At 40.1% G+C, this 24,432-nt stretch overlaps 4 protein-coding genes and 1 long non-coding RNA gene across 10 annotated transcripts in view; 2 read left to right on the top strand and 3 right to left on the bottom strand.

The window, feature by feature from the left end:
* Snu (ABC-type transporter snustorr) overlaps positions 1-235 on the bottom strand; it is a 72,565-nt gene extending 72,330 nt beyond the window's left edge. Inside the window, exon 1 of the mRNA XM_076773901.1 lies at positions 105-235. The gene's annotated coding sequence lies outside the window, so the exon portion shown is untranslated. The remainder of the gene's footprint in view (positions 1-104) is intronic.
* LOC143346136 (uncharacterized) overlaps positions 1-24,432 on the top strand; it is a 74,905-nt gene that overhangs the window by 35,653 nt on the left and 14,820 nt on the right. The window lies entirely within an intron of this gene.
* On the bottom strand, positions 1,346-4,874 carry LOC143346131 (copper homeostasis protein cutC homolog). 2 transcript variants are annotated; one of them, XM_076773922.1, is made up of 3 exons: positions 4,747-4,874; positions 4,352-4,601; positions 1,346-3,738 (listed from the first exon to the last, which is right to left on the bottom strand). In XM_076773922.1, the coding sequence occupies exon 3, from the start codon at positions 3,736-3,738 to the stop codon at positions 3,019-3,021; it is 720 nt and encodes a 239-aa protein (XP_076630037.1). In that variant the 5' UTR covers positions 4,352-4,601; positions 4,747-4,874; the 3' UTR covers positions 1,346-3,018. The 2 variants fall into 2 exon arrangements, with proteins under 2 accessions (XP_076630037.1, XP_076630038.1); XM_076773923.1 differs by having other exon boundaries at positions 4,352-4,565.
* Positions 5,181-6,357, top strand: LOC143346135 (uncharacterized). 3 transcript variants are annotated; one of them, XM_076773935.1, is made up of 4 exons: positions 5,181-5,321; positions 5,405-5,803; positions 5,890-6,031; positions 6,137-6,357. In XM_076773935.1, the coding sequence occupies exons 2-4, from the start codon at positions 5,673-5,675 to the stop codon at positions 6,170-6,172; spliced, it is 309 nt and encodes a 102-aa protein (XP_076630050.1). In that variant the 5' UTR covers positions 5,181-5,321; positions 5,405-5,672; the 3' UTR covers positions 6,173-6,357. The 3 variants fall into 3 exon arrangements, with proteins under 3 accessions (XP_076630050.1, XP_076630051.1, XP_076630049.1); XM_076773936.1 differs by having other exon boundaries at positions 5,189-5,321; positions 5,585-5,803; XM_076773934.1 differs by having other exon boundaries at positions 5,189-5,321; positions 5,547-5,803.
* Positions 6,493-17,519, bottom strand: LOC143346123 (uncharacterized). 3 transcript variants are annotated; one of them, XM_076773902.1, is made up of 6 exons: positions 15,461-17,219; positions 14,225-14,427; positions 13,206-13,553; positions 10,974-11,054; positions 8,840-10,279; positions 6,493-8,034 (listed from the first exon to the last, which is right to left on the bottom strand). In XM_076773902.1, the coding sequence occupies exons 1-5, from the start codon at positions 17,046-17,048 to the stop codon at positions 10,079-10,081; spliced, it is 2,421 nt and encodes an 806-aa protein (XP_076630017.1). In that variant the 5' UTR covers positions 17,049-17,219; the 3' UTR covers positions 6,493-8,034; positions 8,840-10,078. The 3 variants fall into 3 exon arrangements, with proteins under 3 accessions (XP_076630017.1, XP_076630018.1, XP_076630019.1); XM_076773903.1 differs by lacking the exon at positions 10,974-11,054 and having other exon boundaries at positions 15,461-17,229; XM_076773904.1 differs by lacking the exons at positions 6,493-8,034; positions 8,840-10,279; positions 10,974-11,054 and adding an exon at positions 11,069-11,290 and having other exon boundaries at positions 15,461-17,519.

The raw sequence follows: 24,432 nt of genomic DNA, 5'->3' as shown, positions 1-24,432 counted from the left end.
CGTCGACCGACGTTCACTGTTCTTCCACGCGAAACCGAAGAATCGGAGCTGACGGAAGCACGGGAGAATCGCCACGAGAATAGGGAGATGTATTTGATGTTTACCGTGTGCGCGTCGTCGTGCACGGAGAGATGGAAGGACGACAGCGGAGTGCATGTGGATCAGAACGCCCGAGCCGTCTGAACGTCTTCCTCGCACTGACCGCCGCGAGAGTGGAGGCGACAGACGAGGACCTCTGGCTGGCCAGTCGAGCAACATCGCGCCGCCAACGCATACTCCGAACCAGTGGTTCTCACTGTGACAGTTACCAATCCACGAAACTTCTTGTTCCCGTCGCTAGAGTGGGGCGGAGTCGCTTAACCCCTTAACGATATTTGTTTAATCTAACGGTTTAACACGTTGACGCCGGCGTGCATCACCGGTGGGTCACGCGTGGCTGTTCCGTGGGGCGGCGTGCATCACCGTGGGTCACACTTGTATTTCACAAAATAGGTGGTACAAAATAGGTTTATTTTTCAATTCTCAACATTATAAACAGACATTGAACATTAAAAACATAACTATTAAATATTATAAACACAACAATTCAATATTATAAACATATGTGTGATTTTTCTACAAAGGTAGAGGTACTGACGTTGCCAAATTACTTTAGGTGGGCTATGAAGGCGTTGGCGCTATGAACGTTTTTTATAGAAAAATGTTTACAGAATTGTCCCGTCAGGTTTACTTAACATTTGCAGGTATATGCAAATTGATCTTGGAAACTATAGCAATACAATGTATTAGTTGAAGTCTACGGAATTCACTGAATCCAACAGGAATCGTATAGCTTTCGTAGTTTTGTTATAAATTGAGGTCAAAGTTGAAAGATTTTCAACGTGCTGAAACAGCGTAATCTGTGGCTGCGCCGCCCCACAGAACAGAACGTGAATTCGGGCGCCGCCTCTCAGAGAAAACTCTGAATATCGGCGCCGGCGTCAACGTGTTAAGGGATGATAATATTTGTTTTCCTCTAAATTATACCTTAGATACAACATTGTAATGAACAAAAACCACATTTTTAGAAACAAATCCAATAAAAAAGATTGATCATTCTTGGTTAACCCGAAAAATATGAGCAGTAAGAAGTTAATTTGTCGATCATCTTCCGCGTACGAGGGATCCTTGCTAACCGAGATTCCCCGACCATTTGCGATTACGCGTTGATCGCGATTCTAATTCTATTCCGTGTCCGTTATGTACGCTTCCGGTCCAATCGAACGAGACGGACTCTCCAAAGGAGATCTCGACTCCGAGAACTATCGCGGGATAATTTCATCGGTTCTGAATCATCCAACGATCGTACGCTGTTCTCCGCGACTGCACGGAATAGGCAATCTTGTCTCATGCATAATTTCTAGCACGTAACGCAGATTCCATCTACGTACACGTACCATGAAGTCATTACAATTTGAACGCGAATGATAATGGTATCTGATGGGCTTATTGGAATATGTATTTAGATTTAACGCGTAAAACCACCGATCGATTGCATTCTCACTGAAAACCGAAACATTCTTTCGCCGTTCGCTACAGTTCTAAATAAAATGTATCTTGGCGTTTCGTTCTTCGTCTCCTTTTACTTTTCGAAATCAGGCTCCACTATTTTCTTCTCTTCTCTTTAACCTTACACGACGATTGGAAACTTTTAAGTCGCTAATTAATATTCCCCAGGTTCTATTTTCCGATTTGCCCATAACAATCTTAATCTGGAGAAATCATCGTCGGGCGTGAGCATTAATTTCGCGTTACTCTCAAGATTCAATGTTTCGTAGATTACGAATCGTGTTTCGCGTTTAGGGAAAGGCTTAAAAGCAACGTTGCTGCGCGTCGTTCAGCGATCAAGACCTACTTGCATTTTACACAGAGTCAGCCATTTTAACGGTATCGCCTGAATTTATTAATAAACTAGTTGTAGAAAAAAATGTTTCAGCGAAAGTTGTTGTACGCAGTGTTTACGACTATTTCCTCTAACGTGCGATTTCCAATTTTCGAAAAGAGATCGTTTCTCGGATTTATTTATTTATTTACAATATATGGCCTTTGATGGGAAGAATAAGCGAAATAAAGATTGTGCTTTGTACACCGAGAGGCGAAGCCTATCGAGGTCGTGCGCCGTGAGTAATAGAAAATAATGGACGCTAGACGTACATTTCTTTTTTCCTTCGTCGAGTCTTCTGCTAATTTCTATAATCTGTATGCAAAATTACGTCACGGAAAAAAGAAAAGTTGTTGCGAAACATCGATGATTACTTTAACAAGCATTTTCTTTTTTGTCACGGTCACCTCGCGACGACAGCGATCAAGTTTACTCACAGGTGCAACCTCGAATTCTTTCACACTTGGTTGACCGTGTTCGTGAATCGAGATTATTTCTCTCATAAATTCGCAGCGTTTGCAAACGCAAATCGCTGTCACATACATATTGGAATAGTCGGTACCAATGCTACTAATAATAATTTACTTTAAAATGGCCTATTACAACCGATTACTAAAATAGTCGTGTGGCGTCGCCTCCCATGCTCGCCACCAGAGGGATCGCGCTCTCACAAGTACTCGACCGACTCGGTTGTTATACAGGATGTTCGACCACCCCTGGGAAAAACTTTAATGGGGGATTCTAGAGACCGAAATAAGACGAAAATCAAGAATACAAATTTGTCGTACTTATTTTCAAGTCCCAAATATTTTTTCGCGTTTAGAAAATCGTCGAGCGTACAGATTCTCGTCGACTTCTTCGAGCAAAAGAACCATAGATACCTTTCTAATAATATTCAATACGAATAATCGATGCTCGTTAATTTTGAAATTTTATAAAATGCTAGTGTACCAGGTTTACAACTGAAATGTCGAGAGAGCGTCGTCGGTGTCAAAGGTGTTAGATGATTGATCGTTACGAGTGAAATTCATCGATTCGTTACGCAAGAAACAGGTTCGCGAGTTCAAGGCAATACCCCGGCTTAAACATGTATACTATCACGATCGGATCGCTAGAACGTTCACCATTTTTCTAACTAATTCGCTGTCGGTCACCATTGCGCGATTCTCCTTGCTCGAGCCAATTTTAATTCTGTTCCCTCCACCGAAAACCACCCTCTTCTTAGCCGAAGCGTGGAATTCCTTCGCCCCGGTGACGCTTTTCACTTTCAGAATATTATCCTTAGTGATTCCGGAACCTGGCATAACAACGATCTTATCTTGAGCCCTTTCAACGAGCCGTTTTATCAACTCGAGACCTTCTTCGGCCGTGTCTCTCTGACCGGAAGTTAAGACTCTCTCGAAACCGAGCTTTATCAAGGTGTCCAATGACTTTATGGGGTCGTTGACCTCGTCGAAAGCTCGATGAAAAGTAACTGGTAGAGGACCAGCGGCGGACAGAACGCTCTTACAAAATTCCTCGTCGACCTCGTTGCTCGACGTTAACGCTCCGAACACGAAACCGTCTGCGCCGTGATCCTTCAAGATTTCTAGATCTTGCAACATTACATCCATGTCTTCTTTCGTGTACACAAAGCCACCGGCGCGTAATCGAAGCATCACGTAGACGGGTACTGGCGAAAAGCTTTTGATTTTCCTTACGAGACCGGGAGTCGGGCTCAAACCACCCTCGGCCAAAGAGACGCAGACTTCGAGCCTCGTTGCACCACCCTCGATCGCGTTTCGCGCTGATTCGAGGCAGTCGATGCAAATTTCCATCTGAATACAATTTAATGGAAGAGTATACTGTATATTCGTCATTGTACAATACAGAGTGTTCGACTACCCCTGGGAAAAATTTTAATGGGAGATTCTAGAGGCCAAAATAAGATGAAAATCAAAAATATCAATTTGTCGATGAAGGCTTCGTTAAAAAGTTATTAACGTTTAAAGTTCCGCCCTTTCTGAATTTTTTTCTCGAAAATGCGCAGAATTTCGAGGATATGTCTATTCACCAAAAATGATCGTAATCGACTCCCGCAACCAAAAATAATTTTCCCAGAACGATTTGATATTTTTTTTTCTGTCAAAAAATTTCATACCTTCGAATTTTTTTCTCGAAAGTGGGTAGGATTTCGAAGGTATGTCTAATGACCAAAAATGATTGTAATCGACCCCCGCAACCGAAAATAATTTTTCCAGAACGATTTAAAATTTTTGAATTGAATTGTTAATAACCTTTTAACGATGCCTCCGTCAACAAATTGGTATTCTTGATTTTCGTCTTATTTTGTCCACTAGAATCCCCCATTAAAATTTTTCCCAGGGGCGGCCGAACACCCTGTATAAGTTATACGAACAATTTTTTAAATATTTTTACCCAAGTACTTACCGTTTATTCATAAGTGGATAGATTGATCAAAAGTTTTCCAAGGCATTGTCAATTTCGCGGCGAAACGCAGAGGGGCGAAAGTCACTAGGAATTTGTCACTAAGAAGACGCCAAAACGCTGACCTCTGTACACGTGCTTAACGGTGCATGTTACTCTGTGACGATACGCCTGGTGGGCAAACAGCCATAGAGTACACGTATCGTGTACTCAAGTTCTGGTGATTGTGAGAAAAACGGATTCTCTTAAATTCCTATAAATATATATTACTTAGTTTTTACTTTGAAATTATTCGTAAAAACAAATGCCGAAACCTTAAAAATATTCATATTCCCAAGAATGTCAAATACCGACACGTGGCATTCAAATAAACGTATTGTTATATAGTTAATATTTACCCTCTCTGTTCCTTCTTTTTCGTGAACATTTATTAAACGTGATCGTATTTTTGTATTAAAAGCACGGCACGTATCGTGGTAAAACCAATCAAGCACGTCAATTGTAAAACGAAGAGCATAGAGTACAGTCAGAGTAACATACTCGGTGGCATAGTCGCGCTCGAGATCATTGCGCCACGGAACTACCGCGATAAAACCACGAAGCTCCGTCTCACCGTCTGGCATCTCTGGTTCATTCATTTGTCACTGACGAATCTTCAGTGATAGTGTTACGTCTAGATTCCGTCGTCATAGGTAAAAAACGATTTCCCTAGACTTACTTGGTTTAATATTCCTCCGGGGGTGGCGTGCCGATCTGGCATAGGTATTCGGGTGTCGGAGTGGGAGACCTTTCCCTGTGGTCCAGTCCCTCAAGGGGACTCCCCTTGTAATATCAGAAGTCGTCGGCTGAAACTTAGCGCTCAGAAACGTTTTCGTGCTCCGCTGGTCACCTCTGCCGGATGTAGATAACATTCTTTGATTTATTTACTGACTATCGCACTGTGCTAATATCCCACGTCCATCTCGCTTCAAAGGTATATAAAATCTATATTTCTTAATCCTACACGAGTTTAAACTCTATTACATTAATTAACTAATTTCTATGAATTTTTACAAGACCTAAATGAATATAATGATTAACAATTGATACACATAACGATTAATTCATGAATAAAACTAAATATTATACTTAGTGATTGGATATAATAATCATTCGTGAATGAACATAATGGTTATAATATTTTGTGACGTTGCGAAAGGTTTTCGCAATCTAGTAACTAACTGTTCGTAATATAAGAACGAGGAGCCAGAGTGGGGAGACGTACGCTACGCGACAACAGTGATCAGTATTTTACGGTTAAAGTGTTAACCGTCAATGACGGAAAATGTCTTATCAATTAATAATTGTTGGCGTTGGGATAGCTACTGCTTTGTATTATTTGATTACTAGCTGCAAGGTAAACAAGCACAATGAACATAAGTATCACACGTATGGTGTTGACAAAAGTTGGGACCAGTAAGTAGTTTAAAAACATAAGCATGCGATATTATTAATCGAGACTGATCGTTGATTGTACAAAGACAACATTTTTCTGTTCTCAGCGAGGAGAAATATAAAAACAAACCAGCCGAATGTGCCCTTTGTTTAGAGATAATGCTGCCTAATTCTCACCTAACCCTGAATCCTTGTAAACATACTTTCCATAGAAATTGTATCGGTATTTTCATGCAGACAAACGATGAGGTACGTTATAGGAATAAAGTCTTATTTTACCTTATCTTACGTGTTGAGGGTTCATTAATTTCGTTTGGTATATAATTTTATATTGTCGCTTCAAACATTTCATAGGGGATATGTCCAATCTGCAGACAACCATTTTCATAGGAGGCATGCTACTCGTTATTTGAGCAATAAACATAATGATTTAAAGACTTTTGTAATTTTAAATAATGTTTCGGAGAATATAATTTAAATATTTTAATCATCCTATTATTATAAGAATGACATGACAAGTGATGCTAAAATTTCATGTAATATTTAGAACAAATAAAACAGTAAACCTATGATAAGTTGGAAATTTATGTTTCAACACATTTGATAAGATGCAGAGTATTATTTTATTAACTGTTATCTTTACTATAGAGTGACAAATTATTACCTATGCTTGATATTTATCGTATATAAAAATATTCATTGCCTTTTGGACTATAAATATGTAGCTTAAAGTAGATCAAATACCCAAGATTCCACTTGGTATACCGCGTAATGTCCATGCTGAAATATCTCTTAGTAGTTAAGGAGCTTTGAGAAGAGTAAGGTTATCTAATTGAAATGATGCCAATATCTGAATCATTTATTTATAAAGTTCATAGGTATCATTGTTATGATTATAGTAATAATAAGAAGTACTCGTTTCTGGTAATTTGTTTTTTCACCTGTCCTTTGTTCGTTGTAATGTGAATTCATAATGCATAATAAAATTGCAAAGATATTTTATAGACACAAAGCAACCTGTCTCTTATTTGTATAAGAAGAAAGAAGTATTCCTGTTGCTTAACTAACAATCATACATATTTCTGCAAAATTGGTTTTCTTTATTTCTTGATCATAATTTAATAACTGCATACAGGAATCCCTATCGTATCTGATAAAATTTAAATAGCACAGTTCATTCTTACAAAGGCACAAGTTTCTTTTCTCTTCCAATAGCGGAAATTTATTTTAACGCTCCAGTTCTATCGTCAAACATACTTTATTCTTATTTACAAGAAACAGCATTCTCCAACCATTTTGAAATTTTAGTAGTTACATTTAGTAAGTTGCAATGAATATTTGTATTTTTCTTCTCGTCTTGTTTTCTAAAAGTAATTTTGAATAAAGTATTCGATTTATCATTTGGCTAAGATTTGTGCCGAATAAACTGTTTTACTAATCGAGATGTATTCAGACAACTATCGGTACATAAAATTTTTAAATAAAACGTGAACAGATTGGAGAACGCTGCATCGAGCTCGACACACGTACTGAATCATTGGAATTAAATACACTCATGTTCGTAGCATAAAAATACATATTCTTAACGTACGTTTCTCGAATGCAACTGGAGGGTTATGCAACAATGAAATCACGCGTGTATAGACGAAACACATTCGCACAGAACTTACAGTCTTATAGTCTAGTGGCTCCTAAACTTTGTCGAAGGCGTAGAAGCTTTAAAAATTTGATGCTCCCAAAATAAGTGGTTTAAAATAATAATAAGTTTTGATGACCAATATATTGACCTTTCACAGGTACTCTAGGTTTAAATTAAAGACTAAAAGCTTGAAAAATCTGAAACCTGAAGACTCTGTCTACATAAAACTGTGTTAGAAAATCTCGAGGGACTTGAAAATAAATCGAACATGTAAGGGAATATGTACATTGTATGCAAGTTATTACGCATAGCTATCTCCTCTCTCCATTGTCACGTATAGTCGTCGACCTTAAAAACACGAACGCATCATAATAGAGCGCGAGGAGACAAAAAAAGATGGCGGCGAGGCGAAAAGAAAAAGGCGAACGGCTGTGCAAATTGTAACGAGCCAATAAATTAGTTTTATTACACATTTTTTTGCGACTCTAGATTACGTGCCAAATTTAAGTTACTATAGAGTTTGTAAGAAAAGTAACATAGCAATGGCATTTTATGTATTCTATAATTTAACAATACACAAAATATCATTAGTATACAGGGTGTTTGGCTACACCTGGGAAAAATTTTAATAGGGGATTCTAGGGGCCAAAATAAGACGAAAATCAAGAATAGAAAATAATATATGGAGGCTTCGTTAACAAGTTATTAACGTTTAAAGTTCCGCCCTTTCTGAATTTTTTTCTCGAAAATGCGCAAGATTCCGGGGGTATGTCTATTCACCAAAAGTGATTGTATTTGAACCCCCTAGCTAAAAATATTTTTTCCAGAACGATTTGAAATTGTTTTTTTTTCGTCGAAAAATTTGTCCACCTATTCGAATTTTTTTCTCGAAAACGCGTGTGATTTCGGGGGTATGTCTATTCACCAAAAATGATTGTAATTGACCCCCTCAACTAAATATATTTTTTCCGGAACGATTTGAAATTTTTTTTTTTTCGTCGAAAAATTTGTCCACCTATTCGAATTTTTTTCTCGAAACAGCGTAGAATTTCGGGGGTATGTGTAATGACCAAAAATAATTGTAATTAACCCCTGTAATTAAATATAATTTTTTTAGTATGATTTGAAATTTTTTAATTTCGTCGAAAAATTTCAGTATCTACTCGAATTTTTTTCTCGAAAGTGGGAAGGATTTCAGAGATATGTGTATTCACAAAAAATGATTGTAATTGATCCCCGTAACCAAAAATAATTTCTCCAGAACGATTTAAAATTTTTGAATTTAATTGTTAATAACTTTTTAATGAAGCCTCCATCAACAAATTGGTACTCTTGATTTTCGTTTTATTTTGGCCTCTAGAATCCCCCATTAAAATTTTTCCCAGGGTTGGCCGAACACCATGTATAAATTTACCTACATTGAAATTTGGTACGTGACCCAAAGTCACATACCGGTAGGATTGGGGTTAATAGAAAGAAATTTTGAGTTATTCGCATCTTTATATATTACAAATTTTCTACCCCCCCGGTTCCTACCCCTTTTGTATCGTAAGACGCCCACAGCTTTGAAAAACGCTGGTATAGGCCAAAAGCTATAATAGGCCAACGATACTCGATATAAAAGGAACTTAAAAAGAAACCATTAAACGATAGCTCAAACAGCAAACATGGTAATCTAGAAAATATACAAAATACGAGTTTCGGTAGGTTTATTGTCGATAGACACTAGGCTACGAGAAATAAATCGCAAGATCTGGCCCACAGGCGTTTGGCGAGAGTATATGCGTAGTCGCGATACAGTACTGCCACGCTTATTGCATAAATCTGAATCATCCCCTCCACTGTTTACGTTGTTTCAGCGTGAATGGTCGTCTATTCGAAGAGCCCGAGGGAGAAACGAAATTTAGATTTTAACACGACGCGTTGGAACTTAGGGAAAGCTATCGGAGTGTAATAATTTGATTCAATTGCATGGATAGAGGGCAGCACTGCATTTTCCTTCTTTGCATACTCTTTTGCTTCGTTAAAATACGAGCTCGATCCGACAGCTCCAATGTTTCGGTGCAAATTGATTGTTCGTGTGCAATGTCGCTCGCTTAAATAATTACGATGAAGTATAAGCGTAAGCTTGACGCGAGTTGAATTTCCTGGGATACTTTTTATCAGAAACCGCTGTATATGTAACAAAATCTGTACGATTTTTATTATCAATTTAATGGTCTTGCTAGCGAGACGCTCCAAAGGTGGTTTCATACCAGACACGAAGGAATTCGTAGTTAGGTGCGTTTGTAGCGACTACGGTGCCGCGTATCGGCCGAGTTACGAAACTCTCAGCGATAGGTGGTTCGTTCGCCGCGCGCAGAGTCACGAGAGTTTTCCTTTATGCTTCCCACGAGGTGTATGAATAAACAGACGTTTTTTCGAGCAAGATGCGTACGCAAACGTTGCCCAAATTCAGTCACCGATCTCGATCCTCCTCGATGCACTCCAATATACTCTTGCATACGTTGATAACTGGCGCGATTTCGACACGCGTGTTCCGTTAAGCGATTACGATTTTAGGACGATTACATTTTAAGGCCAACACGGGCGTATCGTTTGCTCTCGTTGCGCGAACGTCGCGATGGATCAGCGGGAACGTTTAACGGCGGCTCGTCTTACAAGTCGACGTCCTCTTGCTTGGCTTTGGGCGCGATCTTCTCGTCGCTTTCGGGCTCTTTCACAATGGCGTGGACATCCGCCACCTCGACCGGTGGCGGTGCCGCTGGGTGCACGGATCCATCGTCCTCTGCGATTTCGAAACCGATCGTCGCGCCGATTTTCTGGCTTGCCTGCCTGAACGAGTCCGATAGCATCACCTAGTGCGTCGATCACAGAAATTAATATGGGGAACGAAGCCCAGTGCTAAGTCTTATCGACCATTTTCGACTCGAGAGTGAGCAGCGTTTTCGTTAAAAAAAATTTTTAATTAACAAAATTAGAAGACCGTTCACGACACCTTTAGAGCTTGTACTATTTTTTACCGGACTGGATGAGAATTTATTCCATTGAAAGTATAGACCTACTTAATTTACGATAATATTAGCTATAATCGTTGCTATACTTTGGTCATTTTTAAAAAAACTCCGCGCACTCTTGGGTCTAAAATACTCTTCTTAGACTTAACGTTGCCCTCTATATTTTCACCCGATATTGTTAGGATCAGATACCTGTTGTATGACTGATATAGTAGTATAAGAAAAACTGACGAACTTGCATGCTTTACCTAACCAAATAGATGGCAATATGTATGTTAAGTTTAAATTAACTGGTCACGAGACGTAGACTTTGAAATTAATGCGTAGAATTATCAGCGAAATGTAAATTCAATCGGGGTAGTTAAACATTCTTTTATCAAATATATGCTGGACTATTTTAAGCTGTGCCTGCTAATTGGGTGTTAATGACAATACAAAAAGTATATTACGATGTATAGTACTATTAAACACTGTTAATGGGGCTTTTAATACTAAAAATTGTTAAAGATATGATTGATAATATTTTATCGCGTACCTGTACGACGTTGATGCACATGGACGTGAGTGCCAGCCCGAACACCAGGTATATTATCGAACACATCATGTATATGGGATGCTAGATCAACCAATCAATCAATCTGTTAATGTCTTGCGCGTCAGATTATGCATGAATCCGCATCGGACGGATTTTAATGTCGCTAAGAAAACACGTGCAACTGTGCTGAGTGAGACTTATGCGAAAAGCACGTACGAAATAGTGTATACGGTGATGTACATTTGTTTCTGTTCTTATTTTTTTTTTTTACTTTTTTTTTTTTTGTGATGAACGTTTGGTTTTTCAAAGCTTACCATCTGAACGCCACCGTGAAAAAAAAGCAAGGAAAAAAGTTAATTGTCATAATGCTCGATAATGCTCACGAGGATATACGGGCACAGGCGAGGTACACCAGTAGACCTTACATCCAATGTATTTTTTCAGCCCATTTTTATGGGGCACTAAAGCCCCATTACAATAAAATCGTTAGGATTTTTTATACAGGTCACCCCTGGGAAAAATTTTAATGGGGGATTCTAGAGGCCAAAATAAGACGAAAATCAAAAATACGAATTTATTGATGGAGGCTTTGTTAAAAAGTTATTAATGTTTAAAGTTCTGCCCTTTCTGAATTTTTTTCTCGAAAATGCGCAGGATTTCGGGGGTATGTCTATTCACCAAAAATGATTGTAATTAACCCCCGCAACTGAAAATAATTTTTTCAGTACGATTTGAAATTTTTTTTTTCCGTCGTAAAATTTCACACCTTCTCGAATTTTTTTCTCGAAACTGCGTAGGATTTCGGGGATATATGTATTCACCAAAAATGATTGTAATTGAGCCCCACAACCGAATATAATTTTTTCAGAATGATTTGAAATTTTTTAATTTTGTCGAAAAATTTCACCCATTCTCGAATTTTTTTCTCGAAACTGCGTAGGATTTCGGTGGTATGTGTATTCACCAAAAATGATTGTAATTAACCCCCGCAACTGAAAATAATTTTTTCAGTACGATTTGAAATTTTTTTTTTCCGTCGTAAAATTTCACACCTTCTCGAATTTTTTTCTCGAAACTGCGTAGGATTTCGGTGGTATGTGTATTCACCAAAAATGATTGTAATTAACCCCCGCAACTGAAAATAATTTTTTCAGAATGATTTGAAATTTTTTAATTTTGCTGAAAAATTCACCCATTTTCGAATTTTTTTCTAGAAAGTGGGTAGGATTTCAGGGGTATGTCTATTCATAAAAAATGATTGTAATTGACCCCCGTAACCAAAAATAATTTTTTCAGAATGATTTGAAATTTTTTAATTTCGGTACCTACTAAATTTATTTTTGATTTTTAATAAATTTATTTGACGCTGTACGGAAATGTTGTTTAGTACTTTTTCGTAGGTATCTAGGAGCTCTACTTTAGAAATAAATATCTATGAAAGAGATTCACTATTATAGAAGACTATTAGAATTAACTACTTGTTACTCGAATCCCCGGAGCTATACAAAGCGTCAGAACTCATATACAAGGTGGCTATGCATTAGCGTACGTAGGTGGGGGAGTGGCAGTTTACCTTTTTCAATCCCTTCCATAGTAAACTCATGTGTATTTACGCACACTACTAATTCAGTGAATAGTTTCTCAACCGGTCGCCATCCATGAGAAGAGGTCGCTAAAATGATCGAATTTTCGGCCAACAGATTGGGCCATGAAAATCCACAAGGCGTAAGGTCTACTCGTATAGCTCGTCTGTGATTCGGGGAAGGAGGAGTATCGGACATCTCGATCGGATCTGAAGCAAATGCTAATTGCAAACGAAACGCAAAGTTCTTCCAGCGTTCCTCGATTCTCGAAGTTTGCGGAACCAAATTGAAATGAAGATGCTTGAAATTAGTCGGAAAGTTATTGTACCGATCGCAACCAGAGACGGGCAAAGTTCTTACGTATCTAGAATAACGAATAAAAGATAAATTATGTCACGTTCCTCGATCTATTGGATATTCGTCTCTCGATCGGTGTTTGTTTATTTAATAACACTGTTAAACGTACTACGATCCGTAATTTCGATACATCAGACGGCGAGGCGCGCAGCTACGTCGGTGGTATTTGTTATCCGTTATTCGAACGAATTGTTGCCGGTCTCTGGTCGCGACGAAACGATCCGATATCTGAGAGGGGCGCATAAATGAGCTCGATAACGGTGCTGTGCTAATTGTAGAAGACGTTGGTCACCTTTGGCACGTAATCGCCGAAGCCGATAGTGCTCATGGAGATGAAGACGAAGTAGAAGCTCTCGAAAAAGCCCCAGCCCTCCGACAGGCAGAACAGCGTGGCACCGATGAAGATGTAGCTGAGGAGGATGAAGATGGCCAAAGAGATGGGCAGATTGAACTCGTCGTCAATGGCGAAGGCCGACATAGCTGGCGTGCCTGGCGTGTCAGGGACGTTCCCGTCCAAGTTCAGGACCGTTTGGGATTGTTGCGCTTGTTTTTGCATCTCGTCGATATCCTCTGGATTTATTTGCGACGGCCTCCTGAATGTTGCCAGGTCGTACACCAGTTGGACGCCCTTCATCACTTCCTGCGGTTCACAGTTACAATTGTAGAAGAAACTGAGAACCAGGCAACAAACAACGGGGGAAAGAAAATAGAGAAATTGGGGAAATTCCATTTTATAGCAAGCGTGTGATTTTTCGTCAACGAATACTTGAACCGTGGTTAAATAATATTTACCATACGTAGGAATATCGGCCATCTTGGGGCAAAATAAGATGAAAATCAAGAGTAGCAATTTGTTGATGGAGGCTTCGTTGAAAAGCTATTAACGTTTAAAGTTTCACAAGTATCGAATTTTTTCATAAAAATTTCGTTAGAGGAAAATACCAAACTCCAAACTCGTGTTTGCTAAGGTTTGATAGTGTTTGAAACCTGATGTTTGAGTGTCTAATGGCTGTCGTTAGTTTCTGGGAAAAATTTTACTGGGGGATTCTAGAGGCCAAAATAAGACGAAAATCAAGAATACTAATTTCTTGATCGAGGCTTCGTTAAAAAGTTATTAACGTTTAAAGTTACGCCTGTAGAACGGGCACGCTATCGGATGCGCGCAACTGTACGCAGATTGCCGTTCTACAAGCGTAACTTGAAACGTTAATAACTTTTTAACAAAGCCTCGATTAACAAATCACTATTCTTGATTTTCGTCATATTTTGCCCACTAGAATCTTATCAGCAGTCGTTGGAAAGATTTCTTACCTGTACAGGTACAGTTCGACGGACTTTTCGGCAGCTTCCTGTGTAGTACAGCCTTCTAACGAACGCCCACAGGAACTTTATACCGCGAGTGAACAGTTTGCCAAAGTCAGCCAGTATTATCAGAAACATCGGTATCCCGAAGATTGCGTAAACAATGGTAATGGCCCTTCCGGTGCTGGTACTGGGCGAAATGTGTCCGTATCCTAAAATAAAATCAAGCATCTTTAAAAATTCTATAGGCAAAGACGATTAAAAAGTTTTAAACGAAGTCACAGGGATTTCTTGGATCGCTTAAAAATTGTCCATCCCAACGATACTATATTTGTTAATATCATATTGAAATAGCGTATTTTACCGTTGCAGTACAAGCCAGGAAAGCATCATCCGTGAAATATTATCTTAGTAATAAAAAAAAAAAGATGATAAATAATTGATAGTAGCGAGCGTTCGATCGTTGAGTCGATTTAGACTCGTTACACTGAAATGGGATAAAAAATAGATTTAGAGGCGCTAAGTGTAGGGGTGGGAGTTGGCCTGGTAACTTTAGCCGCTTCAGTGATACAATTTGGCGGTTGTTTGGTCGTAAACCGATCGCGTCCCGTTTCGGATAACAGGAGGTAATTGGCGCGATGTGGCCGTTGATCAAAACAAATCTGTTTCCGAGTTGACCATCCGCGTGAACAGTTTAGATCAAACGCGATGCATCAATGTCGATCACGCTAATTATCCAGCAATTAATTATGACGCTCGTATGTCTCGTTGAAATCAACGATTGGAAATTGAATTCCGGTTAAAACCTTTAATTAAATCTCGCGATTGGGAGATATTAAAGAATTTATGCAGATTCCACGAATATTAAAATTCGTGGTTAATATTAACGCGACCGTTCGAGTGCTCGTACTTTCGTACCATTATATGCCATTTTGTTTTGCCTGTAGGCACGCATAAATAAGCCTGCGACGATAAGTATTTTTCATAGTATTACGATCGAAAGACGTAACCTATAATTCCCTGTTTCCCGTGAACGTTTTTCCCTCGCATTGTAGGGTGCGCGCGCATCGAAACCTAACACCGATAGTGTGGTAGTCGACAGTCGCCAGCATCAGAGCATAGCTGTATTTTGCCTCTCGTAAAATCAATACTGGCTTCTCGTAAAACGTTTTTACGGCTACCATATCGACTCCCGGTTCCCCCTAAAACTACGAGTATCCTTGTCCCTGTAACGCGTCGTCTCACCGATGGTGGTAATAACGGTCAAGCAGTAGAGGACGGCGTTCAGGAAGGACCAGCTTCTCTGGCCGCTGTACGTCTGCACGCCTGCCTCGTGAGCGGTATGCAACTGTTCCTCAAACTCCATCAGCTTCTTCCGGGCCATGCTTTTCCAATCGTCCTCCCTCAGGTTGTGACTGTAGTTCCACAAACTGTCCAAAAAGTCCCGCTTGACCCTCTTGACTCCGCACTTGTAGAAGGCCTCGAAGGCCCCCTCGGTGAACCGGAAGATAAAGGCACCCAGACCGCAATATATCATCACCAGCATCAGCTCCGACAAGCAACGGTTCCTGAGGCTTCTCATGATCCTAGTCTCCCTAGGGTTCTGCGACACGAAAGCTTTGAATTCCGAGACCACGTCCTTCAGAGCTCTCAGGAAGTCCAGAAATGTGACCTTCTCTGGAAGCTCCGGCTCCGTTATCACCGGTTGCTCCTCGAGCTCTACGGTTCTCTTGCGGAAGAAGGGTAACCAATGGAACCAGGATCTCTTCTCGAGCTTCTCGGACGTCTCGATGGACTTTTCGATGCTTTCCTGCTCGGTATCCGCGAGGGGCACGCTGAACTTCCTTCGTCTGAGCGTCGACTCTTCTCGAGCGTCCTCAAAAACGTCAGGCGTGTCTGGGTCCAGAATACTTTGCTCCCTTCTCAGGTATTCTCTCTGAGCCTTGGCAAAATCTTCTATGAGGGACTCGTTGCTCAGGGGAATGATCTGTTTCTTGAAGTCGGAGGCGGATCTCTTGATGGGCAGCTCCTCGGTCGCCTGCCTCGGGAAACTCTCGCTCTTCCTCATTTTCGGATCCTCGTCGGTGTCGTCGGTCTGGCTGTGCCTGATGGACCGTCTCCTCTCCGGTCTCGGTTGCCCGTCCGTTTCCTCGAGCCTCTGTTTGCTCGACCTCTTTTCCCTAGGCGGTCTCTCGACGCCGTCTTTCTTGGCAGCGTCGAGGTCACCGACGATCCTTCTCGCGGTGCTCTTTTTCACTCCAACTTTTCCGCCTTCGGGCGACTTGGTCCTCCTGTGATGCTTCTCCAGTTTCTCGTCCGCCTCGCTGGAGTCGGTGGACTGACTGAATCGGCCAACCCTCTCTCTCGACTTCTTCTTCGGTCGTCTCTCCAGTTTTCTAGGGTCGGTCGTTCCGTCCCCTTCCGTCTTCTTGGTTCTGGCCGGGCCCTCCTCGGGCTTCTCCCCCGGCGTACCCTCCTTCTTGGCGTCCCCCAGTTTCGGTTCCTTCCTTACCGGCTGCGCAGTCTCATCTTGGGCGTCGTTGTCACGTGCTTGCGAGCCGCTCGAAACGGAAGCCCTCTCGTCCACGGCGCCGACCAACTTGGACGGGCTCCTCTTCTCTTTCTTCACCTCGATTTCTTCCGTCTTCACTCTGGCCTCTTGCTCCGCTCTCTCGGCGTCGTCCGCCATCTTCTCCATTCGTGCGCGCCTCGCCTCCTCCTCGTCGTCCGACGTCTCGACCAGCTGCTGGTTCCTCGAGGACGGGTCGGGCGTCTTCTCGCGCCTTCTCGCTGCCGCTTTGCGACGTCTGTGCACCGTGTAGCTGTCCTCCATCGCGGCGATTGCTGCGGCGATTGCACCGGTGTCGCGGTACCGGAAGACGAACGTACGCGAGGATTGCACGGTCTGGTGACTGGTCGCCGCGGCGTACCGACGCGCTACGCTCGCGCTTTGCCCGATTGCGTCTTCCCTGGCCCCGGTGCAGAGGGACACGCGAGACAGAAATAAAACAGAGGTTGCTCCCACCACTGACGCGACGATGGTCGAGCTCGCTACCAGCGGGACCGGATGGTTTTGCCGCAGCGGGTATCGAGCGTGGCCTGGTGGCCGCCCCGCGCGAATCGCGCGCAACACGAGGGTCGTCGACGCTACGGCGTCGCGGTGCCGCAACACGTTTCGACGCCACCATCCCCTCCTGCCTTCTTAGTGCTGCAACACCTGCTGGTCCACCGAAGAACATAGCTCTCGGGACTCGTTATCGGGGGGCCAGAACCGATCGAAAACTTTTATGGTTTTAACGCGTGGGGGAGCAAGTGGTCTGAAACCCCGATTTAGTTGATGTTCCCCGACAGGACCATTCCGAGCGAAAGCCACTCGCCTCGCGTCCACGCTGAGGACTCTGAGACTCTGAACAAGTTGGGTACAGAGTGCGCAACAGCGACTGGCAAACGAGTAGAGGACTTGAAAACGAACTAGAGTTTTCTAAACTGGACAACGAACGAATACATCGAGAAAAATTGTTCTTTAACGCTGGAACTACCGACAATTATGGCGTATTTATTTGTACCAAAGAAATTAATAATAGGTAAATGTATAGTTCACGCTGAGGCCTCTGAGACTCTGAACAAGTTGGGTACAGAGTGTGCAACAGCGACTGGCAAACGAGTAGAGGACTTAAAAACGAACTAGAGTTTTCTAAACTGGACAACGAACGAATACATCGAGAAAAATTGTTCTTTAACGCTGGAACTACCGACAATTATGGTGTATTTATTTATATTAAAGAAATTAATGATAGGTAAATGTACAGTTCCGGTAGTTGTAGCTTTGAGTCGGTTTGTTGGGTAGTCGTAACCGTGTACCAATTCTTTAGCCTAGAACTGTGTTTAGAGGTTAGGACGGAAGTTATATTTCAAGAAGAAATATAAAACTCGGGAGCCAAAACACCATCCTTTTCTTTCGACTGTTGCTCGAGTTAAATTTTGTCGATATCTGGTACCCGCTTTGTACAGGACACTAATCGTTTCGTATCACGCTACGCCCCTACGATGCTACGCCAGCAAATCGACGCTTGCGAGCACCCGTCGCGCCCTTTCAACCGTCCCTCGTTTCCATCATCGTTTCTATTCCATAAATTTATCGTCGAATGCTTTCAGCGTACTTCAGTTTTCAATTCCCGGCGCTTGGTTTTGTCTTTCTCGTGCACGAACAGTACGGTTGCGTTCTTTCAACAAGTTCCTTCGCGCATCGAATGTTCAGCATCCCTTTCATACTTTTCGTCGTTTTCCGTTTCAATTTGCGCGTCGCGTTCGATGCGTGGAAAAACTGAAACTAGCACCGTTCCCATTCCGAAAGTTGATACATTAAATTCTTCCGCATAAATCGCGAAACTTTCCAGCGAGAGAACTTACCGTTTAAACAACCCGCGAATGGGGGGAGAGAGAGAAGAACGAAACTGATTTAATACCTCGCTGAATGCCCTTTATTGATCTAATTTCCCTCGTTCGTTTATCGCGCGTGGTAAACACGGAACTTCGTTACAAGTTTCTCTTAGTACCCGGAGTTTGTTATTTCTCCGCCATTAACTTTCGTCTCCAGTCGGTACGAGCATTTCTCGCGAAACATTCTCGATCGTTGGATTATTATTTTCTTCGAAACATAAGTAAAACTGGCAGAGTTTTAGAGAGAAAGTGAGCATTAAGGTAAAGTTAACCTACAAATCGCGGAAACGTTCGGTTTCGCGACGAACGGTGCACGTTTAAAAATCGTCGGGTGATACGTGTCGCGATTCCCCGAAACTGTTGGGGCATTTTCGTTTCAATGGTCAGAACACCGAAGCTCGCAAATCTAGAATACAAAGTCGCCGGGGCACGATCTCTAATTCAAAGAGTCCCAATTCGCCGACCTCGCAATTTCCTTTTGTTTTGCATCCGCGATGCGACGCTAGGTCGGGATATTTTCATTACTCCGTGCAGCGACGTGCTTTGTCACTTTTGCAGTAAACGAAAAACAGAACGTGCACCTACCTGGCAATATTCTGAAAAAGAAATTTGTAAGAATGGATACAAAGATTGAATAGACGGTACGGGCATTTGGAACGTTCCTTCGCATTTTCGGCCATTTCAATTCATTAAGTATACACGTATAATCGGTACCAGGATAAAACCTGTAGGGAACAATGTTTATTTCGTTAAGAAAGAAATACACAATTTTTTCCGATCGATTTTCTCGTTTTCGTTGCTACAGACCCATGAACGAGTCGGGTTCATCGTTGAATATCAGAATCACGATATTCAATCTTTATTTTATTCCGGTATCGGTCATCAAGATACAATTCCATTTGATTCCGATAAATGTGATACTATCTGACAGGATTTATTTGTCGCCCGTATCCCGTGTAACGCAATATTCGAACCTGTTCGAGGTTAGGTTTGCACGTGCAGGAGAATGATTATTTAGTCTTCAAAATTGTTTGTAATAAGCTTTTAATTATGAATATATGCAATATAACACTAAAGAAAAGAACAATTAAGCGATCTATTACTATTACACAAAACAACTATTAGTTTCGTTTCGATTGTTTTATTTGTTCGGTAAATGTAGTAGATCTGTCACACACCCATTCATTCTTTCCATCGTTGCCAGCTCTTATTTATTGCACTGCTAGTTTCCACTCAGTCGTCATTCACACCAAACGATCGAAAACAACCTGTTTAAGGTTAGGTTTGTAATAAGCTTTCAATTACGAATATATGAAATATAACACTGAAGAAAAGAACAATTAAGCAATCTATTACTATTATACAAAACAACTGTTAGTATCGTTTCGATTGTTTTATTTATTCGGTAAATGTAGTAGATTTGTCACACACTCATTCATTCTTTCCATCATTGTCAGCTCTTATTTATTGCACTGTTAGTTTCCATTCAGTCGTCATCCACTCCAAACGATCGGAAACAACCTGTTTGAGGTTAGGTTTGCACGTGCTTGAGAATGATTGTTTAGTCTTTAAAATTGTTTGTAATAAGCATTCAATTATGAATATATGCAATATAACACTAAAGAAAAGAACAATTAAGCGATCTATCACTATTATACAAAACAACTATCATTAGTATCGTTTCGATTGTTTTATTTGTTTGGTAAATGTAGTAGATCTGTCACACACTCATTCATTCTTTCCATCGTTGTCAGCTCTTATTTATTGCACTGTTAGTTTCCATTCAGTCGTCATCCACTCCAAACGATCGGAAACAACCTGTTTGAGGTTAGGTTTGCACGTGCTTGAGAATGATTGTTTAGTCTTTAAAATTGTTTGTAATAAGCATTCAATTATGAATATATGCAATATAACACTAAAGAAAAGAACAATTAAGCAATCTATTACTATTACACAAAACAACTGTTAGTATCGTTTCGATTGTTTTATTTATTCGGTAAATGTAGATTTGTCACACACTCATTCATTCTTTCCATCGTTGCTAACTCTTATTTATTGCACTGCTAGTTTCCATTCAGTCGTCATTCACACAACCTGTTTGAGGTTAGGTTTGCACGTGGTGGAGAATGATTATTTAATCTTTAAAATTGTTTGTAATAAGCTTTCAATTACGAATATATGCAATATAACACTAAAGAAAAGAACAATTAAGCGATCTATTACTATTACACAAAACAACTATTAGTTTCATTTCGATTGTTTTATTTGTTTGATAAATATATTAAATCTGTCACACACTCATTCATTCTTTCCATCGTTGCCAGCTCTTATTTATTGCACTGCTAGTTCCCATTCAGTCGTCATACCGCACCAACCCATCGGAAACAATTGTTACCAACAGAATCGAATAATCCAGAGCAGATAAAAAGATTAATGCAAGAGAAACGCGTTCCTCAGATACTTCGGTCGAATTGTCGGACGAAATGGGTTCCAAGATGAGCGAAAATAAAAGTAAAATGTGACAAGATATTTTTTTGGACAGCTACCAAAAGTCCCACGCGTTTATACAGACACGAACTCTCGAAATAAAGCGTCCAGTCGTCGTGTCGGCTTCTGTGCACTAAAAATTAAACAGGCTGTGACTAATTACAATGTTCCTAAACTGATATAGTGATTCATCGTTCGGTAGCTGCCCAGAGGGAATCGACAGCACATTTACGATAAACGATACTACAACTTTTATATCTCTTACTGTCTTTTGTATTATTAGTTTTAAAGTCGTTCAATGTCACGACGATATTATTAGGTTAGAATCCTTCGAATAAAATGCAGAAAAAGAGAAGATTATGGTAGAAAGCAAAGATCCGCCGTTGAGCTTTATAACATCTTCGCGGAAATTCCTCGGGATTTCATATTTTTCATAGTTGGAACGCTTACTGTGCATCGTTCGGGTATAAAATGTATGAAAGATAAAGGACGAGCGTTGAGGGCACTCGTACACGACAATACAGGGTGATTATAGTAACTGGACCAGGCCATTTTGTACGGTTTAACGGCACTGCATTGATCCTAGGATACGATTTTCTGCCTACTTGCACGATAGCATTTACAAAAAAGAAAGAAATAGGACTATCTGATTTCTTTACATAAATTAACTTTTATTAACAAGTTTGAAACAGTTAAATTTTACTAATAGTAATTTTGAATAAGCTACGTATAGTTTGAATCTATCCCTGAGAGCCTAACAATAACACGCGTGTGCTATCTTTTTGTCCAGGAGCGTGGTCGTCGCGTGAAATATTACGTTCGACGCGAAACAATAACGTTGAAAATCGCGCGGCAAGTTTGAAACAGAATCGACAGGCGAAACAACGCGTAACGAAGGACGCTTCGCGGACTGGTGGGCAATTTAATTCAGTTCTCGTACAATCCCTTCTGCGATCATTCTCCGAATAGCTTTCGCTGTTTCCGCGACAGTTATCGTCCCGGCGACGCGACACAGTTAACGAACAACCCTCCATTATAGCGGCGAACAAAACGCCCCCCTGAGCACATCGAACACCGCTTTATTACAGTACTGAATTACCGTACTTTGTGCTCGATTATTATTTCTAACGTTTCCTAAACAGAATCGAAGAATTTTCGTTGGTTTATTTTCTTGAAAAATAATTAGAAAATAATTTTAGAAAGCCTCATTTCCATCAGGAATTATTTACAAGTTTCAAAACGATGGTCACTTAGAAACCTAACTCTCTGTCCCGAAGCATGCTCGAGAAAAGACACCTTGGTCGTAATTTCGAAAGCTGTGGCGCCTCGTCCTACGATTCTGCTTTTTCGTTACGTAATGTTTCCGTCTACTAGAAATAGTGTCATGCGTGGGCACATTTTGTCGACTCTCGAACAATCTCATGCATGCACGTAGATTCGTCCTCTTGTATAAGATCCGTCTCGTCGAATCTACACTGTCGGAGCATAACTATACCACCGCTCCAATTTTCGAGAGTTTCGGAGTATTAATTAATGATTTCTAAATATTAATTGTACCGTGCAAATCGGGCTAAAATTAATAAATTACTTTTGTGGCGCCACCTCTCGTACTCACCGCCAGAGGGCTACGCTTTTATTTCTCTCGCAAGCACTTGACTGATTCTCTCATTTTTATACAGTGTGTTCAGTCACACCTGGGAAAAATTGTAATGGGGGATTCTAGAGGCCAAAATAAGACGAAAATCAAGAATACTAATTTGTTGATGGTGGCTTCGTTAAGAAGTTATTAACGTTTAAAATTCCGCCAGTACTGAATTTTTTTCTCGAAAGTGGGTAAGATTTCGGGAGTATGTATATTCACCAAAAATGATTATAATTGATCTCTGCAGTCAAAAATAATTTTTTTAGAACGATTTGAAATTTTTTAATTTTGTCGAAAAATTTCACACCTTCTCGAATTTTTTTCTCGAAAATGGGTAGGATTTCGAGGGTATATCTATTCATAAAAAATGATTATAATCGACCCTTGCAATCGAAAATAATTTTTCCAAAACGATTTGAAATTTTTTAATTTTATCGAAAAATTTCACACCTTCTCGAATTTTTTTCTTGAAAATGGGTAGGATTTCGAGGGTATATCTATTGATAAAAAATGATTATAATTGACCCCCGCAACTGAAAATAATTTTTCCAAAACGATTTGAAATTTTTTAATTTTGTCGAAAAATTTCACACCTTCTCGAATTTTTTTCTCGAAAATGGGTAGGATTTCGAAGGTATGTCTATTCACCAAAAATGATTATAATTGACCCCCGCAACCGAAAATAATTTTTCCAAAACGATTTGAAATTTTTTAATTTTATCGAAAAATTTCACACCTTCTCGAATTTTTTTCTCGAAAATGGGTAGGATTTCGAGGGTATATCTATTCATAAAAAATGATTATAATTGACCCCCGCAACCGAAAATAATTTTTCCAAAACGATTTGAAATTTTTTAATTTTGTCGAAAAATTTCACACCTTCTCGAATTTTTTTCTTGAAAGTGGATAGGATTTCGAAGGTATGTCTATTCACCAAAAATGATTATAATTGACCCCCGCAACCGAAAATAATTTTTCCAAAACGATTTGAAATTTTTTAATTTTATCGAAAAATTTCACACCTTCTCGAATTTTTTTCTCGAAAATGGGTAGGATTTCGAGGGTATATCTATTCATAAAAAATGATTATAATCGACCCTTGCAATCGAAAATAATTTTTCCAAAACGATTTGAAATTTTTTAATTTTATCGAAAAATTTCACACCTTCTCGAATTTTTTTCTCGAAAATGGGTAGGATTTCGAGGGTATATCTATTCATAAAAAATGATTATAATCGACCCTTGCAATCGAAAATAATTTTTTTAGAACGATTTGAAAAATTTTTTTTTCACCGAAGAATTTCGCCACCTACTCGAATTTCTTTCTCGAAGGAGGGTAGGATTTCGGGGATTTGTGTATTCATAAAAAATAATTGTAATTGACCCCCTCAACTAAATATATTTTTTCCGGAATGATTTGAAATTTTTTAATAACTTTTTAACGAAGTCTCTATCAATAAATTGATATTCTTGATTTTCGTCTTATTTTGGCCGCTAGAATCCCCCATTAAAATTTTTCCCATGGTTGGCCAAACACCCTGTATACACTCCTTGACCGACTATCCATTATCCTGGCGTCTAGCAAGCGCGTCGCACGTGTTTTGAATTTATCTTTTAAATTATAAAAATCTTAAAAATGTCAGTGGTG

The sequence above is a fragment of the Colletes latitarsis genome, chromosome 10, assembly GCF_051014445.1.
Source record: "Colletes latitarsis isolate SP2378_abdomen chromosome 10, iyColLati1, whole genome shotgun sequence".
NCBI lineage: Eukaryota > Metazoa > Arthropoda > Insecta > Hymenoptera > Colletidae > Colletes > Colletes latitarsis.
Note: the sequence above shows the minus strand (reverse complement) of the source record. Positions and strands in the feature narration are given on the sequence as shown.